The 24,033-nt window shown below is 39.8% G+C and overlaps 1 protein-coding gene across 1 annotated transcript; it reads left to right on the plus strand.

Moving 5' to 3' along the window:
- Positions 1-542: 542 nt before the first annotated feature.
- On the plus strand, positions 543-24,033 carry LOC105939688 (meprin A subunit beta). The gene is made up of 15 exons (XM_036127805.1): positions 543-600; positions 4,149-4,291; positions 4,664-4,682; positions 4,803-4,829; positions 4,964-4,989; positions 5,088-5,172; positions 5,511-5,628; positions 9,128-9,306; positions 9,676-9,894; positions 12,316-12,486; positions 17,768-17,998; positions 18,185-18,634; positions 18,740-18,913; positions 23,247-23,361; positions 23,593-24,033. The coding sequence occupies exons 1-15, from the start codon at positions 543-545 to the stop codon at positions 23,669-23,671; spliced, it is 2,094 nt and encodes a 697-aa protein (XP_035983698.1). The 3' UTR covers positions 23,672-24,033.

The following is a 24,033-nucleotide window of genomic DNA, read 5'->3' on the forward strand; positions in this document are numbered from 1 at the left end:
GTTCTTTCTGAAAACGTTTCGACACCTATCCAGGAGTGTTTGTCACTGGGCAATTTAAAATCAAAAAGTTCTCCACCGTGTCATGTATAAGCAGCCAAAGATAGAAGCCATTTTTTTATCTGCAGCTTAAAGATTAAACTAAAACAAATGCCTTAAATAATCTGCATTTCCGTCTCTTAAATCTCTTCAGTCAGTTATATATTTATCTTTCATTTAGAAAAATGGAGTTTGTCTGTGGGACCACTATCAAATTAGGGTTGGTAACAATGGCCTAACAGGTTAAATATTATTATTGACATAATTATTTATTTTTGGTGCTTAAAATGGTGATCCACTGATAGGCCTCAGCTCCATTTGACCAATGTTTTCTGCTTCATCAATTTTAACCAGTAGGTTTTTTTTTGTCTAAATATTAGGCTATGCTACCCATTCCTAACCCTTATCTACTCTGGATTATTACAAGCGAATACTGCTATTTTTTTTAATAATTATTATTATTATTAGCCCTGCTCCTTTTACACATGAAAAGGCAGAAGGACAAGATGGATAAACCCAAAAATCTAGAACTACTGGGTCGAAAATGTGCTTTGGGAGGGACTGGTGAACATCACAAAATAGATTGCATAATGAAGGAAGAGCATTATGTGAAAATACTAAACCAGCATTTCAGGACATCAGGTGGAAAATTAAATATTATGCACAAATAGAGAACGAAGGGAATCTTTCTTCTTTGAGGTCATAAGCAGAAACATTAATAATACTGCTTTATTTGCCACCGTCGACAGGTTAACAAATCTTCCTGTGACTGTGGCATATGAACTCCACTCCACCACGGCCTGCAGTGAATTTGCTAACTTCTTTACTGACAAAATCCAAAAGATTAGAGGGGCAGTCTGTACATCCTGTTCAGTACCAAAGCTGTCTCCAACTATAACTGATTTTGACAAAATGCCCCAATTCAGCCCAATAAACTACAAAAGCTTAAAATAAATTGTTCACCAGCTCTGTTCTTTACTTAAAAAAAGAAAGTTTTGCCTGTCATAACATTTGATTTGACTCAGATAATAAACACGTCCCTTCTGTCAGGTGTTTTCCTCCAGTCTCTAAAAACAGCAATTATCAAACCACTGTTGAAAAAGAACAATTTCAACAAACTACTTCTGCAGAACTACAGGCCCATCTCAAACTTCCCCTTTATCAGTAGGATTATTGAAAAAACTGTTTCAACAGTTACACACCTTCTTAACAATGACCAGCGGCTTTGACGTTTTCCAGTCAGATTTCCTTATTCACTGCAATACAGAGATCTCCCGTGTTAAAGTCTTTAATGACATCCATATAAATGCAGACTGTGGATGATGCAACTGTGGTTGCACTGAGGTTCTGTTAGAGTGGCTGGAAAACTGGGTCAGCCTTTCTGGCAAAGCACTTGTCTGGTTTAAATCCTACTTAGAGGACAGGGACTTTTTGTGTCAATAGGTAACTTTACATCAGAGATGAGAAAAATCACATGTGGGGTTCTCCAAGGGTCCATCCAGGGTCCTCTCCTATTCAATATCTACATGCTCCCTCTAGCTCGGATCATAAAAAACAACAATATAAGTTAACATAACTATGCAGACGACACACAGCTCTACATCACAATGTCACAAAGTGACTATGAACCCATTCAAGCACTGAGTAAATGCCTAGAAGAAATCAATGCATTGATGTGCCAATATTTCTACAGTTGAATAAAAACAAAACAGAAGTAATAATTTTTAGACTAATGGAAGGGCAATCAAGATTTAGCACACAGCTGCAGTTGCTTCAGCTAAGAACCACTGATCAGGCATAGTATATGGGTGTGGTGATGGACTCAGACTGAAGCATCAAAGGCATCTAAACACAACTACAAAGTCAGCGTTCTATCACTTGAAGAACCTTTTCAGAGTTAAAGGACTAAGAAGCACAATCTTGACAAACTAATCCATGATTTTATCTTTTGTAGAATTGATTACTGCAATTGATTACTGTTGATCAGACAGCTTCAGTTGATCCAGAACGCTGCTGCCCACGTCCTCACTAAGACTAAGAAAGTAGAGCACATCACCCCAGTTCTAAAGTCCTTACATTGCCACCCTGTATCCGAGAAACAACTTTAAAATACTTTTGTTAGTCTATAAATCACTGATTGGCTTAGCAACAAAATATATCACAGACTAGTTATCAGCGTATCAACCCTCCAGACCACAAAGGTCTTCTGGCTCAAATCTATTCTGCATTCCCAGAATCAGAGCCAAACATGGAGAAGCAGCATTTAGTTTTTATGTTCCTCTTATCTGGAGCAAACTCCCAGAAGACAATAAAAGTTCTGAAACCCTGAGTTCCTTTAAATAAATGTTAATGTTTTAGTTTGTAGTCCAACTTGTCTTATATTTTAACTTGCTGCTTCTACTAATCCACTGCAATGTGCTTTCCTCTGTAATGTTTTCTTTTTATGTTCTGTTCATGTAGAGCACTTTACATTGTCTTGTTACTGAAATGTGCTATACAAATAAACTTGCCTTGCCTTAAAAATAACCAGCGCCCCTAAGTCTGCCATCAAATGTGTTTGATTGCAGATGCTTAAGACAGATGCTTAAGGACAGTAAAGTCAAGGTTTTAAAGTGGCCATCGCAAAGCCCAGACCAAAAAATAACTATCCCTGATCCTGCACAAATTCAAACCATGATTTAGGAAAAGAGTATAGTTTGAACTGTAAGCCCCACCCCAGCAGTTTTTTTTCTCCAGGAGAAACCCTCCTTCTCTACTTTCTGGTCACAGTACCATTGACATTCACGATACTAAATACGTGCCTGAATCTCTTGGTTCTTGATCCCACAGTACAAATGCAAAAATAAAAAAATAAATGCCTTTTCCTAAGGCCTAGCACAAAGACATTACTTCTCTTTGGGTTTTCTTTCACTTTTTGAGGAAACTCCACTGGACTAACCTTGATCCTTTTTTTACCTGACTCCGCCAGATAGATTTGCTCTGCATATCCATCTGGAAACCTTCCGTTGAAGTAATTTTGGGAGGGGGCGAAAATACTGGTCAGCTGATTGGCCTATGTTGGTGATAGACGGGCCAAATAAACCAATCAGATTTGTCGTCGCTCTGTTACGAGCGACGACGAAAACACAACCACAAGCCAAGCTACTCTTGCTGCTGCAAGTAAAGGCTCGTTAGCTCAGCAGATAAATACTCTGTAATTCCGATAAAACTTGCTCGATAGCCACGCTAACGCTAGTTTCATCGGCTGAAGCCGCCATGTTCTTTAGACCGAACTGTCGCGCTTCCCGTTGTGTCACACCTCAACCCGCCTCAAAGCCAACGCTGATTGGACGTTCGTTTGGTGAACGGCTCCAAATTTTCTTTAACGGAGAGTATCCAGACTGATCTGCGAGTGAAACCTTGAAAGCTCGCGAGATCAGGATGGTCTCACGAGGCTAATCCTTTTTAGCTCAAATTACACATTCTATCTCTGTTAGATTGCACTGCTAAAAGGCCCCAAGTGGATGCCACTATTGTTGACTACTTTGCCCTGGAATTTGCAGTTTCAAATTGCCATTTGCACTACTCACTTGTCTTGTCTCTCTAACCAGCCCAGTGGATATCCCAAAGGTTTATAGACAGAGCTGTCAGGTATTGCTTTCCTTTTTGTTTGTCTGGTATTTTTTGTTTAGGCCCCATTCTACCCACCAGTCGTGTTTAGACAAATTAGGGGGCAGCAAGATTTGAGCTGAGGAAAGATAATGGTATACTGTCTTGATCTATAAGTTTTGATTGGTTCTTTAGTTAGTCTAGTCTCTAGGGTCAATTACATCTTGTTTTGGTTTCCTACAAATTATATATCTCTGTTTTGTTATTGAAAAAATGTTTCCTCTTTTGTATTAAGTTCCCCCTGGTCACATTATATTATAATTTTATATCAAAACACCTGAGAATTAATCACTCTGAGCTCTTCCTCTTTAGCTGCCCTTTTACCTGGTATATAATAATCTGGATCTCAGCCCTGTTTCACAGATCCCCCATTTTACCTCAGCTATATGCTAACTGCCTCCCTTCTGCTTATGTATAATTTTTTTATTTCATTTCCTTAATTGTCTTAGTGTTTTAAACTACAGTTTCTGATCTTACCCAACATCTACATGTCTGTAATTGGATCCTTCAGCCACTCTCTGCAAAACTAAGACTAACCCAAAAGATGCAAGGCAGCATTTTTCTTGTGATCAGCTTGGTGGTTTCATCCACCTTATCAATGAGCACAGTAAGTAAATGTTTTTATTTGATCTACCATGAATCATTGACAAAATATAGCCTATTTTAGCTTTGGAAAGAAAAAGAAAACTGGGACAGACAATAACAGAAGATTTAAGCATGTACTATATAACTGATCAAATTTGGCATAGTTTAATTTTTTCCTTTAAACACATTTATCTACAAACATTAAACACAAATGTGATGATTAATCTTTCCCGACAGTAACCAAAAACATTAAACTATGTTGCAAATGCTTAAATTAGTTGGAATAGTTGCCTTGTACAAAAGTTTAAAACTCTACTTTACCTGTCTTTCTTACATTTTTTATGTTTTCAATATTTGTTTTTACAAAAAAAGCTTGTTTTCTTGTTTTATCTAGCAAGACCAAAATATAGTTGGTAAGTTATATTATGTGTTTTTTCATATTATTTAAAGATATGACTTTGTTCAAATGATTTTACAACTCATGAATTTCAATTGAGCTATTGTGTTTGTGTGTGTGTGTTTTTTTTTTGTAGAAATTGATGGCAAGAACATGACCGATGGTAAAATAGATTATTCTCTGTTATAACACACAGAACGTGTGTTATTGTTATCTCAGACTTAAAAATGCATATTTTATAAACTTTTAGTCATTGATTTCTTTGAAAAAAATACTAACATTTATGCTTTATCTTAGATTCGTTAAATGATGATGTTCGTAAGGTAAGCTTATTATAGCTAAAAGGAAATTTTAAAGTTATATAAAAATGATGACTTACACATATTGTTACACTGTCCATCTCATATGATTTTTGTCTTAGCCACCAAACACTGCAAGAAGTGGTACTTTGGGAAAAGACTACCGGTGGATATCTCCAGTTCCCTACGTGTTGGACGAAAGCCTTGGTAAATATTATTAGCATAGTATAATAGTCATACAAATCTATCTGTTCATCTGTCTGTCTGCCTGTATGTCTTTCTGTATATTCTCTTTGATTGTGCAGTGTGATTTAATTTCTTAGGTGGTGTAAGCAACAGTAAAATTTATGTTAAACTTGACAGCAATCATTCTTAAAGAACTAATTGTGACACAGCTTGGTCAAAAAACCTGGTTGAAGAGAAATTTTTATTTTATTTTCATTACTCTATTTCTACTTTCTGGTTGATAAATTGTTTTAAGTGTGTAACAGTTTTGTTGTGTTTGGTTTTTCTACACTACTATTTTGTTTGTTAAACAACAAAAGACCTGAACAGTAAAGGAGTCATCATGAGAGCTTTGGACCAGTTCAGGCTGAAGTCATGCATTGACTTCAAACCCAGAGATTCTGAAGAGTATTACATTAAATTCCTAGATTATTATGGGTATGTATGCACCTTTATTTTGTCACTCAACTAAATTACAGGTCATCAGTAACATGTAGAAAATACTTCAGTTAATTATATTATTATTGCCATACTTATAAGAATAATGATTCGTCAAAGATAAAGTTAGGTGAGGCAGAATGTCTAAATATGATATTTTTTATGATCAATCTCACTCCTCTACATCCTGCCTGTGTGCCAAGATATGGACTTTATGGATGGAGCAAATCTTACAAATGCAACTCAGTATAAACTGTCAGATTTCAGTTTTGATTCTAGTATCAACTAGCAATGCCAGAGGAAATCATTCTGACTGTATCTCAGAGGTGATTTAACAACAAACAAATTAATTAAAAAGGCAAATTATTTTAATAATCGAAATACGACAGTTTTCCAGTAAACAATTAATAAAAAAATATATTATTACAATAAAAGAAAAAAATATGTGGAACATTAGTTTAGTTGTAAAATCTGTACTTCAGACTCAATGGATTTAGATTTGGCTGTATGCAGAAATACTACCACTCATCCTGCACAATTTTCTTTCTTGTCCTGTGTGGCAGTGTAGCACTAAGAGTTATTTTCTTAATGCTAAAGGGTGCCCAACAGATTTACTTTCACAAATGGAGCGTTACTGCTCCCACTATAGTGGTATGTGTGCAAAAAAAAAAAAACGTCATGGCATATTATTTTGGTATTATTTCAAATTCAATAGAGACAGAAAAGGGAAGATGAAAGATACAGAAAGGAAGAGAGAAAGGTGAGGCAAAATGTTATAAGAGATAAAAGGTGACAAAAATAAAGCAGAGGAAAAAGAGTGCAAGCTACAATCCTTGGATCTGCTTCTACAATTGGAGAAAGAGCTATAAAAGGAACAAAAGTAACAGAAAAACTATCACAAGAACAAACAAGCAACACCTGTAATAACATCACTGAAACATATGCAGTTGTTTAATACAAGATGTATTTAGGGACAGCCAAAGCTAAATATAAGGTTTATCTGTATATAACGGTATCTAAGCACCTGGATCCAAACACCTGAGGGTGTTTGTGAGAGTGCACTTGTTTATGTAAGGTTTGTTCAAAAGAAGCATATTCAAGTTATGAGGAGCCAAATACCCGCTTCCCAGGGCACCAGGAAGACCAGAGTCCCAGATGTCCGAAAGGGCCCCCTGAGCGCAGGAGCACAAGAAGTACCCCCCCCCCCCCCCCCCCCCCCCCCCCCAGCAGGGCCTAACAGAGCCAGGGAGCTTAAAGCAGCCATCAGGAGTGAGCCAACACACACCCAAGCACTCAGCCCTGGATACCACAGCAAGGAACCTGAAGGGGGGCTCCACACTAAGTGGAAGGGGTAGCCCAAAACCTAACCAGAAGACAAGCACATAATCACAGGCACACAGGCACACAGTCACATTCACACATTCCCACCCTAAAGCCCACACACATACACTCATAACCATGCACAAGTATAGACGCTGTACACACACTTGCACTCACCACACATCCTGTACTCCCAGGTGTTGGTACCAATGCCTTAGATATGTCATCCAGACTGCCCGAGCCACAAGCTATGACCAAAGCTGAGCACCACCCCAACCCGGGCAAACCATGTATATGCCCCAACCCCCCAGTCCAATCCCAGCCCCAATGACACCCAAACCCATCTATCCAGAGATAGGGCCAACACAATTCGAAGAAGCCAGCCAACCACAGCCCACACCATTAACCTGGATGTGCGTAGACCAGCCGGTCATGCCACCGCCACACAGTACACCCCTGCCCTAAAGGCCGCACCGAGCCAACTGGCTGGCCCCCCAAGGAGGCCGCACGCCACCCAACCCACCTCTCCATGCCAGAACTTCACACCCCATTCCAAGGCAGGCTTTCCCCAAGAAAACTAACAAAGCCTGGCTGAAAATTAATTTTGGGTGAGGGCACCTGGCAACCTGACCTTCAGTATCTCAATGCAGTTTGACGTTTGAAGGTAGGTGCAGACACCAGTTAAGTGCACCCTTTGCTGAGCCCTACATATCTGTGTCATGAAAATGTTATAAATGAAAGTGTCTATGTTGTACAATAAAATTGAGGCCCTGGTCGCCACAAGTGATGCTCCCACTTCCCAAGGTCATACTTGTGTGACAGTGCAGGCGTCTGGGGATGAGAGGAAGGACCGAGCAAAATGCCCTCCCAGGGAGCCAGCTCCTCCCCGCTAACTGCAATAGGCACCCCCGTTCTCCAAAACCCACCTGGAGAGCGAGGCACCACCAAAATCTGTAGGGCCCAAGGCTAGAGACAAGCACAGAGGCCCAAGAACTGACCGCAAACCAGAGGCAACACTCCCGGGACTACCCCTATCCCCTGATCCTGCGGCCTTGCAATAGTGCCCACACACCCAGGACTTGCACTCACCGAATAAAAAAACATGACAACTCCCCCTGAAACAACTCTAGTCAGCCAGCCCGCACAAACCATACAGACACCTTAACCTCCAGGCACAATGAGTAGCGAGAATCATAACGAACCAGAACCGAGACAGGCAGCCGGAGCCAGATGCAAAAAAGGGATAGTTCCTTTAATTAGTATTTCTACTTATAGCTACAATCTAAATCCATTGAGGCTGAAATACAGATGTTTCAACTTAACAAAGTTTCCACAGATATTTTTCTTTTATTATTTAATATTTTTTTCCTATTCATTTTTGCTGGTCAACTGTCGTATTTAGATTATAAAAATAGTAAAATAAAATAAAGAAAACTGGCGTTTCGAGTTAATTTCAGTTGTTAAGCACCGCTGAGATGGAGTCACAGTAATTTCCCCAGGCAGCGCTGTATGTATGTATATATATATATATATATATATATATATATATATATATATATATATATATATATATATATATTCTTTTTGCTTAATTGTAACAATATACATCAAATTATGTTTGAAAAAGTTTAAATGTTGAAAATCATTTTCAAATATTTAAAATGATGTAGAAATATTTGCATCACAAAACCCTGAGATTACAAAAACAGACATGTACCCTTCTGAGAGCCACTTCACTGGTTAAATGGAGCCTACCCAGAGTTATTGGCAAAATACCATGGATATGTTTCTTACAGCATAACAATACAGCACAGCTGTGATTTTGTTTGGTTCCTGAGCAAATAAAACATTAAAGCACATTAATGTCAAGGTGATCGAATATTCTTTCCAGTCACAACCCAACAACATCAAATAAACTAAAAGGAAACATGGTACTTATGAGATAGTCTTATGTTGGGGGTAATAAATCTCTCCAGCAAAAAAAAAAAAAAAAAAAAAAAAAAAAAAAAAAAAAACAGAGAAAAAAAAAAAAAAAAAAACAAAAAAAAATCTATCCAACATAGATAGCCCTGATTAGCCATGATATCATAACTGACCAGTAGAGTCTGCACATTGACAAGGCTAGATGTTTGAGTATTGACACAGCTTCTAATAATAATCTGGGATTTCTCCATTTTAGGTGCTGGTCATATGTTGGTCGATTAGTCGCCAATGGACAGGACATCTCCATCAGTCCATACTGTGATAGCATTGGCTCTGTTGAACACCTAATTCTTCACACCCTTGGCTTCTACCATGAAGAGCTCAGACATGACAGGGATGACTATGTTCGGATTGATTTTGACAAAGTCATAAAAGGTTTTGTAATGTTATTATATTATTTTTTTCTGTTTTGATATGTCTAGATATTTGAGGTAAATCAGAGTTTCAACCTCTTAGTAATGATTAGATTGGAAGTACAATTAAATAAAAAAAACAATAGGTCAGGCCAGTATACATTTTGTTTTAACAAATTTAAGAACATTCCATTGTTTCATTATAGACATTGTGTGAAATGTGACAATCTGTTGGTAGATTTATAGCATGATTAATAATACAAAATACATTAGCTAATCTGTTCTTCTTCTGTTTCATTTTATGAGGGTCAGGGATTATCAACATCTGTTTTTAGGTCTGTTTCAAGCAAAGATCTTTTTGTTCTATATTGAGTATTTTTGTGTCCTTTAGGTTTGGAACTTGGTTTCACAAAGATCAGCAGTGATCTGAGCACCACCCACGATGTACCATATGATTACCTGTCAGTGATGCACTCGGACAAAAATTACTTAAGCAATGGCAATGGCTCTACAATTATTACCAAAGACCCCAAATTCCAAGATATGATTGGTCAAAGAATGGCAATGAGTCCTAGTGATGCTCAAGAGTTGAACCTTCTCTACAAATGCAGTAAGTCCTACAAAATGATTGTTCAAATTATTAAAATAAATTGTATCCATTCTCTAAATTAAACTTATGCATGGATGTTCAACATAGCTTTAAATGTATACTAGTAGAGCTAAAATATCTAATGTATGACAGACATTATTCAGACTTTCAGTTGGACAGGTACCCTTACTATTTTAAGTAAATTGTTTCAAATGAGTATTAAAGTCTGATACAGGACTGAGCAACTGGCTTAGAGGGACAAAATGTAATTAATTTGGCTTTTAATTAGAAAAAAATCAAGTATTTATTTTATAAATATTCTGGCAAAGTCTAATAACATCTCATCAATTTAAAACATTCTCATAACTTAGAATTAGTAGTTTATAAATACATAGGTGTCGGTGCACCCACTGGGAGGCGCCGTGTTGCATCGCTCTTAGTGATTTCAGAAAGGGGACAAACTTGTCAGCCATACGCATTTATCTGTCTTCTATATGAAGACATGCTGTCGGTGGAGGAGGAGTAGATAACAAGCAAAGACGACCGTAGATCATTCTTTTTGCTGTTTTCTGTTGAAATGGAGGACCATTCATAGTCTTTGCCCAGTGAGAGGGAAGAGAAAGTAACCAAAGAAAGTAAGAGGTAATATCCAGAAGAAAATTAGTCTATTATCAGCACAGCTATTATTACCAGGTGTTGTGGAGACAATTATTGAGGGAGCAGGGATTTAAAACAGATTAAGAGGTTGCAGGCTTTCTGCTGGACAGGCAAGTTAATTCAACATAACAGTTAAGTTTATTTTGGTGTTATGTTAGCATAAGAGCAGTGTAGAGCAGCAACAACTCTGTCTTCCTGGCAGAAACGGCTCATTTGTTCGTCTCTCTCCAACGTCAGGGAGAGAGAGACGAGCAGAGAGATATATGTGTGCTGAGGGATATCAGCCAGCCCGTTTAAAGTCTGTAGTGCATCAGCAGAAGCGGGTCTCCTTGCTGGTGGGTATAGCTTAGTTTAGAGCCCAAATAAGCAACTGGACATTCAGGAACAAGGACAAAAAAAAAAAACGCGTCTCACAAAAGTGACTTTAGAAAAAACAAGCGGACTTGGCAACAGTGCCAAAATCCATTTCACACGATGACCATTGCTATTAGCGGTTAGCAGTAACTAATACATGGAGGGCATGTTTACATTGTCACAGTTTTTTATACTTTGCGTCTTCTGTAGTAGTTTTTATGTGTTTAATGTCATGGTTATTTGTAATTCATCTAGCACACTACTAGATGATGCACCAGTGTGAAAATCTTACACACTGGAGCTTTAATTAAGCTTGTGGGGAAATAAACATAAAATTTTGTTATGAGGTAAAATTGCACCTTTAAATTTCACTTTGTTGACTTTCAAATGAATAACAAAGAATTAACAAAGACATAATATTGCTAACATACCATTTTCTTTTTACAAAACAATTACAGTAATATATAATAGAATGACATATAGACCAGGGGCCTCATGGGCAATATAAAGACGTGTAGATGTTCCGCTGAAATACGGTTTACTTTTAAATACAGCAAACCGTGGAAGCAAGCACAAAAAGTGTTTTCATGAAACTTGGCATACACATGGTACAATCAACGTGAACTTGAGCTCATTTAAATAAATACTAAACTCCTCCCTGACACAGATCTGTTTACGTATGGGAATAGCTGTAAATACAACATATACGTAGAGTTCTATGGTCAGTGTTTATCATTGTTTTTTTTACTGTTTCCTGTGTTTAATGTTGGATAATTTACTAAAAATAAAGTGAAAGAAAGAAAGAAAAGAAGTGTGAATTTGAAGATGCTCTCAATGCAAAGACCAACATTTTATGTGCAGAATTGGGCATCTGTTGATGGTGTGCACACAGTTTTTATAAATTAATGCAGCAGTGCACATGTAGGGATCTTGTGGCATTTCAAACTTGAAGCTTTTATGCTCATCCAGGAGGAGTAAATGCTGCAAGTCAATGACTTGATGCAATCTGCTGGGTTTTCTTACATAGAAAACTTTTAACTAATCTGTCTGTGTGATTTGATTGAATTAAATATGTAAAGTGCCAAAGAGATAACATATGCTGCGAATTGGTGTAAACTGCTCTGAATTTAATTTAATTAAATTCTATAAACACAGAGGGACTCAGGTGCTTGGTATATTGTATTGAAAATCTAGTTTAACAAGCAAACACTGAGTGGAAATTGTGCCACAAAGACAATATGATGTCCTCACAGCACTACTGATGCTCTCGAAGAACAGATGACCCTGCAGATGGTAATATAATTGATCTAAAGTAGTATGTGATCTAAGAAGGCTTGGTATACACTTGTGCTTTCAGTCAACTTTTGCTGATGAAAATAAGAAAATTTCGTCACACTAAAAGGTAAATTTTCTGATTTTTTTCCCCCACAGATTCCACAGTTGCCTTTTTGTTCTACTGTGACTTTTCGGATGGTAACATGTGCCAAATGAGCCAAATAAGCAAGTGTGCACAATATGGCAATGGCTGGGAAGTGGTTACACAGGCTATTAGGGGCCCAGGGTCTGACCACACCACTCTGCCTGGCGGAAATGGAGATTATGGTAAGGATTGAAAGGATATTAATTACATTTCATAATTACAAATTATTTAGTGAAATTGGTTTAATTTATTTATTTTATGGAGATGCATGGACATGTTTATTTTATATATCTCTGAACTAGTATAAATGTGTTAAATGACATGTGACGCAGTTAACATCAGATATCTGTGTACATGGTATAAAAAGACCAATAACCTGTTTTTCACTGTCACATATTAAATCAGACTTAATTTTCTTTCTATAGGTTTGTTGGGAATACCAAAATAAATTATATTTGTTAAATTCCTTAATAATCACACACAGAGAGGATTTTGTTGATTATTTTTGTTGCATTATTTACATTCAGAAATGTACACATACAGTAAGACTAACACTATGCTTTTGGACAATTTGAGAAAGTACAGAGGGTGACGTGGCTTTGTAAGCTTCTGATTTAGAATACTTTATTCAAATGTAGGTACATCTGTGGATGCATGTGAAGACAGCACTGTAAACACGCTGCTTTCTAAAGGAACTATAAGGAAAATTCAAAAGAAATCAGCCAAGATATCTTGAGTAGAATTGTGGACTTTTAAAAGTCTAATTAATCCTTCAGCAAAATTTCGAGATGTCTGAAGGTCTCAAGTTCATGTGTTCAAACAACTAAAGGCAGGTATATACATCATAGGAATTTTCCTACTGTACCATACATTTTTAAGCAAACTATGTAGACATCAGAGACAAAGTTAAAGTTTTAGCTTAAAAGGGCTTCAGGACACGCAGGCCAAATTCTTAGAGTGGCCATAACAAATCCCTGATCCCTCTATGGAAGGGTTCAGTGATGGACTTTTAGTCTTAGTCTTTAGTTTAAATATACAACAATGTTATGCAATTATACTGTTTAAAGTTATTTAATGTTTAATAAATAACTCTCTATCTGTTAGGTATTGTCCGGTAAATATCAGCTCTAGAGCTTATATCAGGACAATGGTTGAAAGTGATGATTTGAGCACTGGTGATCTTTTAACAGCAAACTCCGCACACACATAGAATAAGGAGTGACAACTTCTCTTCAAGTTTCAAGAATTTATTAACATAAATAAAATGAACATCCTGAGAACATCACTATATAATGCTGTTTATCTGAATTAACACTATATTTCAATCAACAATCCTCTACTAGGCTAATGAAACTTAACTAAACTACTAAGCAAAATGAAGATAAAGAGAAGATAAGCTAAGGAACTATGTACATAAGAAACAAAAGACAAAACAACGTGGTTGATCATCATCAGAATATTTCACTGAATCCTGGTTCACTGCAGATCTGAGTTAAAGAACCAAAGTTCATCTTAAAGAACATGGAATGATCTTAATTTAGTTTAACTAATTCAGAACAACATTTGGTATATGTCCCATTCACAATGCAAATCCTTAGTTAAACAAAACATTATTTGATGAAATAACGATTTTCTGTTACGAACGGGAATCGGACCCCAATGATAACCCGAAACAGGTCAGTGGCGTTTTGAAACGTGTTTAATTAGAGAGAGGAAGAGTGCGGCTTCTGGGGCGCGTAGCATGCGCTAACCGTCTGGCAGCCCTCTGGAGGGAAGGGAACAGGTTAGTGATCAGCGGAGTCTGACGTGATGGTTTAGAAAGGCTGAATCACTAACCTGAACGAGCGCTGGCTGAGAGACAGCTCCGGGGCTAACTGCCGCTGGCAGGCAGAGTCTGAATGGGGCAATCCAGGGGAGCGTGAATCCAGGGGCAGTCCAGGTCCGTTCACAGGGAATCCAGAATCCAGCGGCGGTACTGACAGGGGTGTCCAAGATCAGGTTCCGGTTTGGTCCAGGTTCGGTGCACGGGGAAACAGTCCAGGGGGAAACGGGTTACGATCAGGCTGGGTCAGACGGGGCTTCTGCAAACTCAGGAGTCAGAAGGCGGATCAGGTCGGTAACGAGCAGACAGACGGACAGGTTCTCTGGATAGGCGCTGGAAAGTACTCAGTGGTTGGCACGAGACGATCTGGCACTGGAGACTGATAAGGACGGGCCTTTTATGCAGCTGGAGACAGGTGGAGCCAGTGAATGTTGATTGCGCAGCGGTGGAGAATGAGCAGGTGTGATGGTAGAGAGCAGGGTCAGCTCCAGTGCCAGAATCATCACAGAACCCCCCCCCCCCTCTAGGGCGGATTCCAAGACGCCCTTGGCTGGTCTGGGTGGGCTCTGTAAAAATCCCTAATGAGGGACTTGTCCAGAACGTGACGGGAAGGCACCCACTGGCATTCCTCTGGGCCATAACCCTCCCAATCAATGAGGTACTGAGTCCCTCTACGGGTGGGTGGAGGGGACGTGGAGGCGGGGACCAGACTAGAGGTTCTAGCAGGCTTGACAAGTGAAACATGAAAGGTGGGGTGGACCTTCATGGCTGAGGGGAGGCGGAGACGGACCGCCACCGGGTTCACCACTTTGGAAATGGGAAAGGGCCCGATAAACCGAGGTGCCAGCTTCTTATTGTCGACCTTCAGGGGAAGACCCTTGGTGGAAAGCCACACCGTCTCTCCCACCTGATACTGCGGGGCTGGGACCCGCCGGCGGTTTGCAGCCCGGGCCTGGTTCTGGGAGGCAGAGAGTATGGCCCTCCTGGCCCTCCTCCAGGCACGCTGGCACCTCAGGGCAGACAGACGGGCAGACGGGACCCGTGACTCCACCTCCTCTATGGTGAACACCGGCGGCTGGAACCCGTATACCACATAGAATGGGGAGAGACCTGTGGAGCTGGAGGGTGTGGCGTTTATTGCGTGCTCCACCCAAGGCAGATTCTGGGCCCACTTGGAAGGGTCGGACTGACAGAAGAGGCGGAGCTTGGTCTCGACCTCTTGGTTAGCTCTCTCGGTTTGACCATCAGTTTGAGGATGGAACCCGGAGGAAAGGCTAACCGAAATGCCCAGCATGGCATAGAACTCCCGCCAGTAACGAGCCACGAATTGAGGGCCCCTGTCAGACACAATGTCGGTCGGTAGACCATGCAGCCTGAACACCTCCTTCGCCAGGATTAACCCCATCTCCTTGGCAGAAGGAAGAAGGAGAATGACCGTATGGCCCTCGGAGGAAGGAAGACCAGTGACAAAGTCCATAGACAGACAGGACCAAGGCCGGGAAGGGACAGGAAGTGGGCGAAGCAAACCAGAGGGAGGCCGGCGAGAAGCCTTGGCCTGGGTGCAGAGGGAGCAGGCAGAAACAAAATCCCTTACATCATTAAGTAAGGTGGGCCACCAGAACTGGGTACGGACCAGACAGAGGGTCTTAGTGATGCCAGGATGACAAAACTGTAACTGCTGAGGAAAAATAACAAAGCTGTTTTTGGCATGGAGGGATTCTTTACTCCAGCGCCTGACCCTGAAGTTAAGACTCCAGACTTAACTTTGATTCGCCCGGTCAGGTCCTCCGGACGAAGAGAGATTTCTCCCCTGGTGGGTCTTTCGGGTTACCTGACTCCGCCAGATAGATTTGCTCCGCATATCCATCTGGAAACCTTCCGTTGAAGTAATTTTGGGAAGGGGCGAAAATACTGGTTAGCTGATTGGCCTATGTTGGTGATAGACGGGCCAAATAAACCAATCAGATTCGTCGTCGCTCTGTTACGAGCGACGACGAAAACACAACCACAAGCCAAGCTACTCTTGCTGCTGCAGGTAAAGGCTCGTTAGCTCAGCAAAGAAATACTCTGTAATTCCGATAAAACTTGCTCGATAGCCACGCTAACGCTAGTTTCATCGGCTGAAGCCGCCATGTTGTTTAGACTGAACTGTCGCACTTCCCGTTGCGTCACACCTCAACCCGCCTCAAAACCAACGCTGATTGGACGTTCGTTTGGTGAACGGCTCCAAATTTTCTTCAACGGAGAGTATCCAGACTGATCTGCGAGTGAAACCTTGAAAACTCGCGAGATCAGGATGGTCTCACGAGGCTATCTTTCGGGCCCCATGAGGCCCCATGCCTGGCTGGCTTGTCCAGGGGGATTCTCTCTCCTCGACAGCTCCGGGAAGAAGTGAGGAGACTGAGAGTCTGGCAAGAAGTGTGTTAGAGTGTGAGGAGTGGTCTACACTCATAGCAGGCCACCCTGCTGAGAGAGGCTGTGCCTGCTTGGGTGTGAAATTCCTCTGCTCATAATCACCTTTCACCCCCCCCGTCACATGGTGCAAATTCAATCTGACTTAATTTTTCTCATCATGGCTTTAACATCATGGCACAAATCAGTCTGAGCACTCTCCGCCATAACAATCCAGGAGTGACTAGATACTGAAGGCATAATCCAAATACTTTATTTGTTATGAGACAAGCTGCTCTCTGACTTTCCCGTCAGCTTTAAGTCTTTGCTGGCTGACGAATCCAATATTCCAAATTGTTCCGCTTTTCTGCGTTTCACATCAAGATTTTATCCCATCTCCCCTTGAGTTCAACCACCGAAGCCAGTCTGCGTTCCAGCGCAGCCAGCTTTTCGGCTCTGCTCCTCCACGTCCAGGTCTGTCCGTTCACCGCCTTAGTGATCGCGTCATATGCAGCCGGTAGACTGATCAAGTCCAAATGGCTACCGACATCCACTATATTTGCTGAGACATCAAAAATCCACCAAATCCAATAAGTAGAAATCCAAGTATCATGAATCCAAACATTTAAACGTTTCCACGGCCAGGAATGACAAAGTCGAAAGACACACCGTTTTCCATCCAGGAATGTAGGGTGTAGCCCACAAAATGAGTCAATCGGGACACATGACGGGTCCCCTTTATGCTGCTTACTGGTCAAACTTTTTTTCTCAATAGCATTGAGAGACCAGCTTACCAGATCCATGGTTTTTCAGAGTTCGGGTGATATGAAGAAAGTGCTCAGAAAGACAGAGACATAGCAAGCAGAAGCAGGAGAGGGGGAGGTGAAAGCTGGAGAGAAGAAAAGCACGACTGTCCTCGAAGAGAGACACAACAATAAAAAAAATGCATAAAAAGAATGATTATGTTGTACAGGTTGGGTGGTTGAAAGGGTGTTCATTATCATTGTTGCGGAGTCATTGAGGGGGGAATTAGGGAAAAAAATATCATAAATTACTTTAAACAGGACAAGTTTAATAAGACTATCAGAGAGGGAGAAAAAAACGTGTCTTTGTTTATTTCCCATTGTGTGTAGATATTTGGTTTCAGCATGGTTGGCAGTCATGGTGCATAAAAGCAGAACGTGTATATATATTATATGTTGATGAAAGTAAGATATTACCATGTAATCTTTTTAACCTCATCATTCCAGGTCAAGAAACGGGATACTTTCTCCATGCCAGCTTAGCATCAGGTCAAGTGGGAGATTCAGCTTGGCTGGAGACTCAAATCATGAGTACTAAAAGAAAATGTAAAGTCCAGTGTCTGCAGTTCTACTATTTCCATAGTGGAAATGAGTTAGATGAACTGAACATCTGGATCAGAGAGTTTCAAGATGAGCAGGACACCACAGGAACTCTCCGTCTCATGGGACAGATCACTGGTAATGTCTGTGATGCACTAACCCAAGTGATTTTACCAATTTATCTGTTCTTTATAATGACAATAAAGGCTTTTCTGTTGTATTCTGTTATTGTTTGGTTCTTAGCCTCGTTGATGATATGCATTTCTTCCTGTGTACTCAGATACTTTAATAGTTTATTATAATGATCTAAAACCCTCTCTCCAGGTCCACCAACATATCATTGGCAGCTCCACCATGTTTCTCTGAACGCCACCAAAAACTTCCAGGTGGTGTTTCAGGCTTGGAAAGGATATAGGAACTCTACAGGCAGCTTCTCAATTGATGACATAAATCTCTCTGAGACTGAATGTCCACATGTAACACTGCAGATTAATGACTTTGAGGAACTTTTAAGCACCAGTGAGTTTGGAACCACAATATACAGTCCACGGCAATACTCCAAGGAGGGCTACTCTTACCGTATAGGTACCATACTCTACAAGGAATCTGTTGGAATGTTTGTGCAGCTCTTGTCTGGTGAAAATTATGACCAGCTGGAATGGCCTAGCCTGCAAAAGCAAATGACTTTCCAAGTGCTGGATCAAAACCCTAGCATGCAAAAGCAAATGTCAAAGCAAAGAAATTTTGTTTCTCACCAAAGGCACATGACCGGAGGTAGGTGCACTACATAATTTGGATATCACAATAAGGGAGATATCTAATTAATGAATATAAATTACATTTGCACTTTTTCTTGTATTGTATATCTTATATAAACAGGCCTCAATTGGTGGGACAACCCCTTTAAGAATGGAAGCGTAGTTCTTTCTGAGAATGGTGAATCACTCTATGGTCATTTTCGGGTTGGGTACTATCCTTTTGTCACACTGGAAGAACTGGAAACCAGAGAGTTCCTCAAGGGAGGGAGTGTCATTTTCACATTTAGCTTTGAAGGTAAGTAGGCATGTCTTGCTCAGAGTAAATTAAATGTATATACAATATTGCATTAATACCAAAAGCCCATACGAACCACATATTTGTTTAATTAAGAAAGTAGTCTGAGAGGATGCTGCTTGGGCAGACGATGCACCGGTATCGATTGAGACAGTGGCACAGGAGATTGGAAGTTTGTCCTGCAATTGACCAATTCCTGGTTCAATCCGCCGCTCTGGCCGTCTCAGTTGTTGCGTACTTGGGCAAGACACTTCACAAGAATTGCCTGCTGCCGGTGGTCAGAGGGTCCGATGGCGGTGTTGTGTGGCAGCCTCACTTCTGTCAGTCTGCCCCAGGGCAGCTGTTGCTGCTAACATAGCTCACCACTGTTATGGTTTGTGTGAATGAATGATTGTAGTGTAAAGCACTTTGGGAAAGCAATGTAAAAGGCCTTAGGAATCTTGATATCACCTGTGTTGATTTAATTTTAGTTTTTGAGTTCACCTGTAGACAGCCACCTGCTCCCATTGACTGATAAATGAAAGAAAATCACCTGCTTTCACCATCTCCTCATGGCAGGTTTATTTATAGTTTAGCTGTAGATTATCCAGCAGCATACTCCATTTGACAAATACCGCGAAGAAACACTTGAGGTCCGTACATCAGTTATACCCACTTATCCATCCAGAGTCAATTCAATTCAATTCAATTCAATTTTATTTATATAGCGCCAAATCATGAAACATGTCATCTCAAGGCACTTTACAAAGTCAAGTTCAATCATATTATACAGATTGGGTCAGATTATACAGATTGGTCAAAAAATGTCCTATATAAGGAAACCAGTTGATTGCATCAAAGTCCCGACAAGCAGCATTCACTCCTGGGGAACCGTAGAGCCACAGGAAGAGTCATCTGCATTGTACATGGCTTTGCTGCAATCCCTCATACTGAGCAAGCATGAAGCGACAGTGGGAAGAAAAACCACCCATTAACGGGAAAAAAAACCTCCGGCAGAACCGGGCTCAGTATGAACGGTCATCTGCCTCGACCGACTGGGGTTACAGAAGACAGAACAGACACAACAAGAGAGACAAAAAAGCACAGAAGCACACATTGATCTAGTAATCTGTTCTACATTAGATGGTAGTAGTGGGTGAGCCGTCTTCTCTGGATGATGTCACAGTTAACAGAACGCCAGACCAGGTGTACCTACTATGAAGAGAAAAGAGAGAGAACAGAAAGTTAAAGCAGAAATGACAACACATAATGCATAATTGAAGAACAGTAGAACTCAATATAGTGAGAAAATTAGATCCTGATATACTCCAGTAACCTAAGCCTATAGCAGTAAAACTATAAAGGTGGCTGAGAGCAACATGAGTCACTAGTTATAATTTTTGTCAAAAAGAAAAGTTTTAAGCCTAGTCTTAAAAGTAGACAGGGTGTCTGCCTCACGGACCAAAACTGGGAGTTGGTTCCACAGGAGAGGAGCCTGATAGCTAAAGGATCTGCCTCCCATTCTACTTTTAGAGACTCTAGGAACCACCAGCAGACCTGCGGTCTGAGAGCGAAGTGCTCTGTTAGGAACATACGGGGTAATCAGAGCTCTGATATATGATGGAGTTTGATTATGAAGGGCTTTATACGTTAGAAGAAGAATTTTAAATTCTATTCTTGATTTAACAGGAAGCCAATGAAGGGAAGCTAAAATTGGAGAAATATGATCCCTCTTGTTGATTTTCATCAGAACTCTTGCTGCAGCATTTTGGATCAGCTGAAGGCTTTGAACTGCATTTTGTGGAATTCCTGATAGTAAAGAATTACAATAGTCCAGCCTTGAAGTAACAAATGCATGGACCAGTTTTTCAGCATCACTCCTGGACAGAATGTTTCTAATTTTGGCGATATTCCGGAGGTGAAAAAAGGAAACTCTGGAAACCTGTTTAATATGGGATTTAAATGACATGTCTTGGTCAAAAATAACACCAAGATTTTTTACTTTATTACCAGAGGCCAGTTTAATGCCACCCAGATTAAGTGATTGGTTAAGAAGTTTATTTTTTGAGGACTCTGGCCCAAAGATTAAAACTTCGGTCTTGTCAGAATTTAGATGCAGGAAATTTAAAGTCATCCAGCTTTTGATGTCATCAAGACATGACTGCAGTCGAAGTAATTGATTGGATTCATCAGGATTTATGGATAAATATAGCTGAGTATCATCAGCATAACAGTGGAAATTAATCCCATGCTGTCTGATAATTTTGCCTATCGGAAGCATATATATAGTAAAGAGAATTGGTCCAAGGACTGAACCCTGTGGTACTCCACAAGTGACCCTAGAGTTTGAGGAAGATTTATTATTAACATGAACAAATTGGAATCTGTCTGACAGATAAGATTTAAACCAGCCTAATGCTTTCCCCTTAATCCCTACAGTATGTTCAAGTCTTTGTAGGAGAATATTGTGATCAACTGTATCAAACGCAGCACTGAGATCTAACAGGACAAGTATAGACACAAGTCCATTATCTGAGGCCATGAGAATATCATTAGTGACCTTCACCAGAGCTGTTTCAGTGCTATGATGAGCTCTGAAGCCTGACTGAAACTCCTCAAGTAGGTCATTACTTTGTAAATGTTCACAAAGTTGATTAGCAACTACTTTCTCAAGAATTTTAGATAAGAAAAGAAGATTAGATATAGGTCTGTAATTTACTAACTCATCTTGATCAAGAGAAGGTTTCTTAAGTAAAGGTTTAATAACAGCTACTTTCAAAACCTGTGGTACATATCCATTTACTAAGGATAGATTAATCATGTCTAAAATAGTGCCACTGATCAAAGGGAATATGTCCTTAAACAACTTGGTTGGGATTGGGTCTAACATACAGGTAGAAGGTTTAGATGAAGCTAAAATTTTAGATAGCTCAGAAAGCTCTACTGCTTCTAAACAGTTCAAACACTGCGCAGATTCTAAAGATTCCTCCAATGCTGCCTCACTTACTGAGGACGAGGTAATCATGTTTGGGAGGATGCCAATTATTTTATTTTTAATGGCATCAATTTTATTTATGAAGAATCCCATAAAATCATTACTACTGAGAGCTAAGGGAATGGATGGATCAACAGAGCTGTGGCTCTGGGTAAGTTTGGCAACTGTACTAAAGAGAAATCTAGGATTATTTTTATTCTCTTCAATTAATGATGAAAAATATGCTGCTCTAACTCTGCAGAGGGTCTTGTTATACAACAATAGTCTGTCCCTCCAGATTAAGTAGGATTCCTCTTGGTGTGTAGAGCGCCATTTTCTCTCCAATTTCCTAACATTGCGCTTCAAGGAACGCAGCTCTGAATTAAACCAAGGAGCCAGCTTCCTGTGAATAATCACCTTCTTTTTCAAGGGAGCTACATTGTCTAATGCAGAACGCAATGAGGAAGTCACAATGTTAGCAAAGGTATCGATTTGTGAATGGGAAGAAACAGCAATGCTGCCATCTACAGGGCATTTCTGCAATACTGAGGATATTAAGAAGGGGACAGACTCTTTAAGTTTTGATACAGCATTATCCGATAAAAATCTACTATAATGGAACCCTCTTTTGGGGGTGGAGAATTCAGTTAGATTAAACTCAAATGTTTAATCTAACTGAATAACTAAGTCATTGGGGGCTTAGTTATTGGGCAAGACACACTGGACAAGCTGCTAGTTCAGCAATGTACCATACCGTACCATACCATACCAACTTTATTTACGAAGCACTTTATACACCGACAGGACCAAAGTGCTGTACACAATCATAAAATTCAAAGCAATTATAAAATAGAAAAGATTGAATATAAAATACATATTAATATAGAGACACTATTAATATAGAGACACAATATAACAAAGTGAAACCTCTCAGATTGTGCCAAAAGCCAAAAAAAGAAATGTAGGGGGTACATCTTTTTGGACTGTGGAAGAAAGCCAGAGTACCAGAACACAAATAACTCATACAAGGAAAGAGCATGCAAACTTCATGCAGAAAGAGCCGGGCTATGACTCATTTTCATCCTGTTGCTTTATAGTCTGTGAGAGCTCATGTCAGGTGGTGAATTAAGGTCTCTAGTTGATTCACCTGGATTCATGTCTTTCTGTTTCTTCTGTACCCACTTTTAGATTCTCTTTCTTATTCCCTTTCAAATGTGGCACGTTTAATTTCCAACCATGTATCCAAGTGTGTGTAAGAAGCAGTCTGAGTGAGAGTGAAAAGACAGATGGTTTGAAACAGCCCTGAGAAAGTTGTTTTAAATAAAAACACAGCAATTTGATTTTGTTTTCTGTTAACGACTTTTTGTTGTCTTTTGGCAGATCTCACTCCTCTGGTCAATGGAAGCTCCCTGCCGTGTTCTCAAGTGAGACCTCTGAATATTACACATGGTTCTACAAATTCGGATGAAGTCCCATGCGTGATGGGTGATGGAGGGTGAGATCTTGATTAAAATATAGTTTCAGTGTAACAATGTAAAGTTTTAAAACCAGTGAGATAACCACAGGTATCTCTAATACCTCATCAGATAGTTTACACCTGCAGGAATTTCCAGTTGAAAACCAACTGGAGATGTATTGCACATGTGCATAATGCAATAGAAAGACAAAATCAGCTATGTAAAAAAATTTCAAATGTTTTTAATCATGTGTTTTCTTTCTATTGTAGTTTTTTTGGGTTCTCTCCTGGTTTGGTTGCCTCTCCCATCCTCATCCTCCTGCTGGCAGTGATCGCTATGCTTCCTTGATGAACCATAAACCTTCATTTCAAGTATTTTGCCTTTGCAAAATATTAAAAGTAATGCTTTCTATGGATCATTTCTCTATATATATATAAAAAAAGATTACAAGGAAACGCTACATTATGCACAAATGTGATTAAGTGAAAGTGTATACTATACCCTTTTATACAATGTAAATGTTTGGGTGTGGGATTACAAGTTTATTTCATATATTCATTGATCATGTTAGAATGCTAGTAAATAAATGCTTATGATTAACTTTCCTCTTCTAAATTATAAGGGTTAAAGCAGTTTGAAGTTTATTTTAGCTTTTAATTTTCCAATGTTTTTTATCTATGCAATATCATGCTTTTCTATGGGTCTCTGGA

This window comes from Fundulus heteroclitus, chromosome 3 (genome assembly GCF_011125445.2).
Source record: "Fundulus heteroclitus isolate FHET01 chromosome 3, MU-UCD_Fhet_4.1, whole genome shotgun sequence".
NCBI lineage: Eukaryota > Metazoa > Chordata > Actinopteri > Cyprinodontiformes > Fundulidae > Fundulus > Fundulus heteroclitus.

Bases quoted from the DNA above. Each gene is read 5' to 3' on its own strand.
- LOC105939688 (XM_036127805.1), top strand. From the start codon at position 543: ATGGATAAACCCAAAAATCTAGAACTACTGGGTCGAAAATGTGCTTTG. The intron at 601-4,148 runs GTGAACATCACA...TTTAAACTACAG, and splicing joins ATGTGCTTTGGGAGGGACTG to TTTCTGATCTTACCCAACAT. The intron at 9,895-12,315 runs GTAAGTCCTACA...TTTCCCCCACAG, and splicing joins GAACCTTCTCTACAAATGCA to ATTCCACAGTTGCCTTTTTG.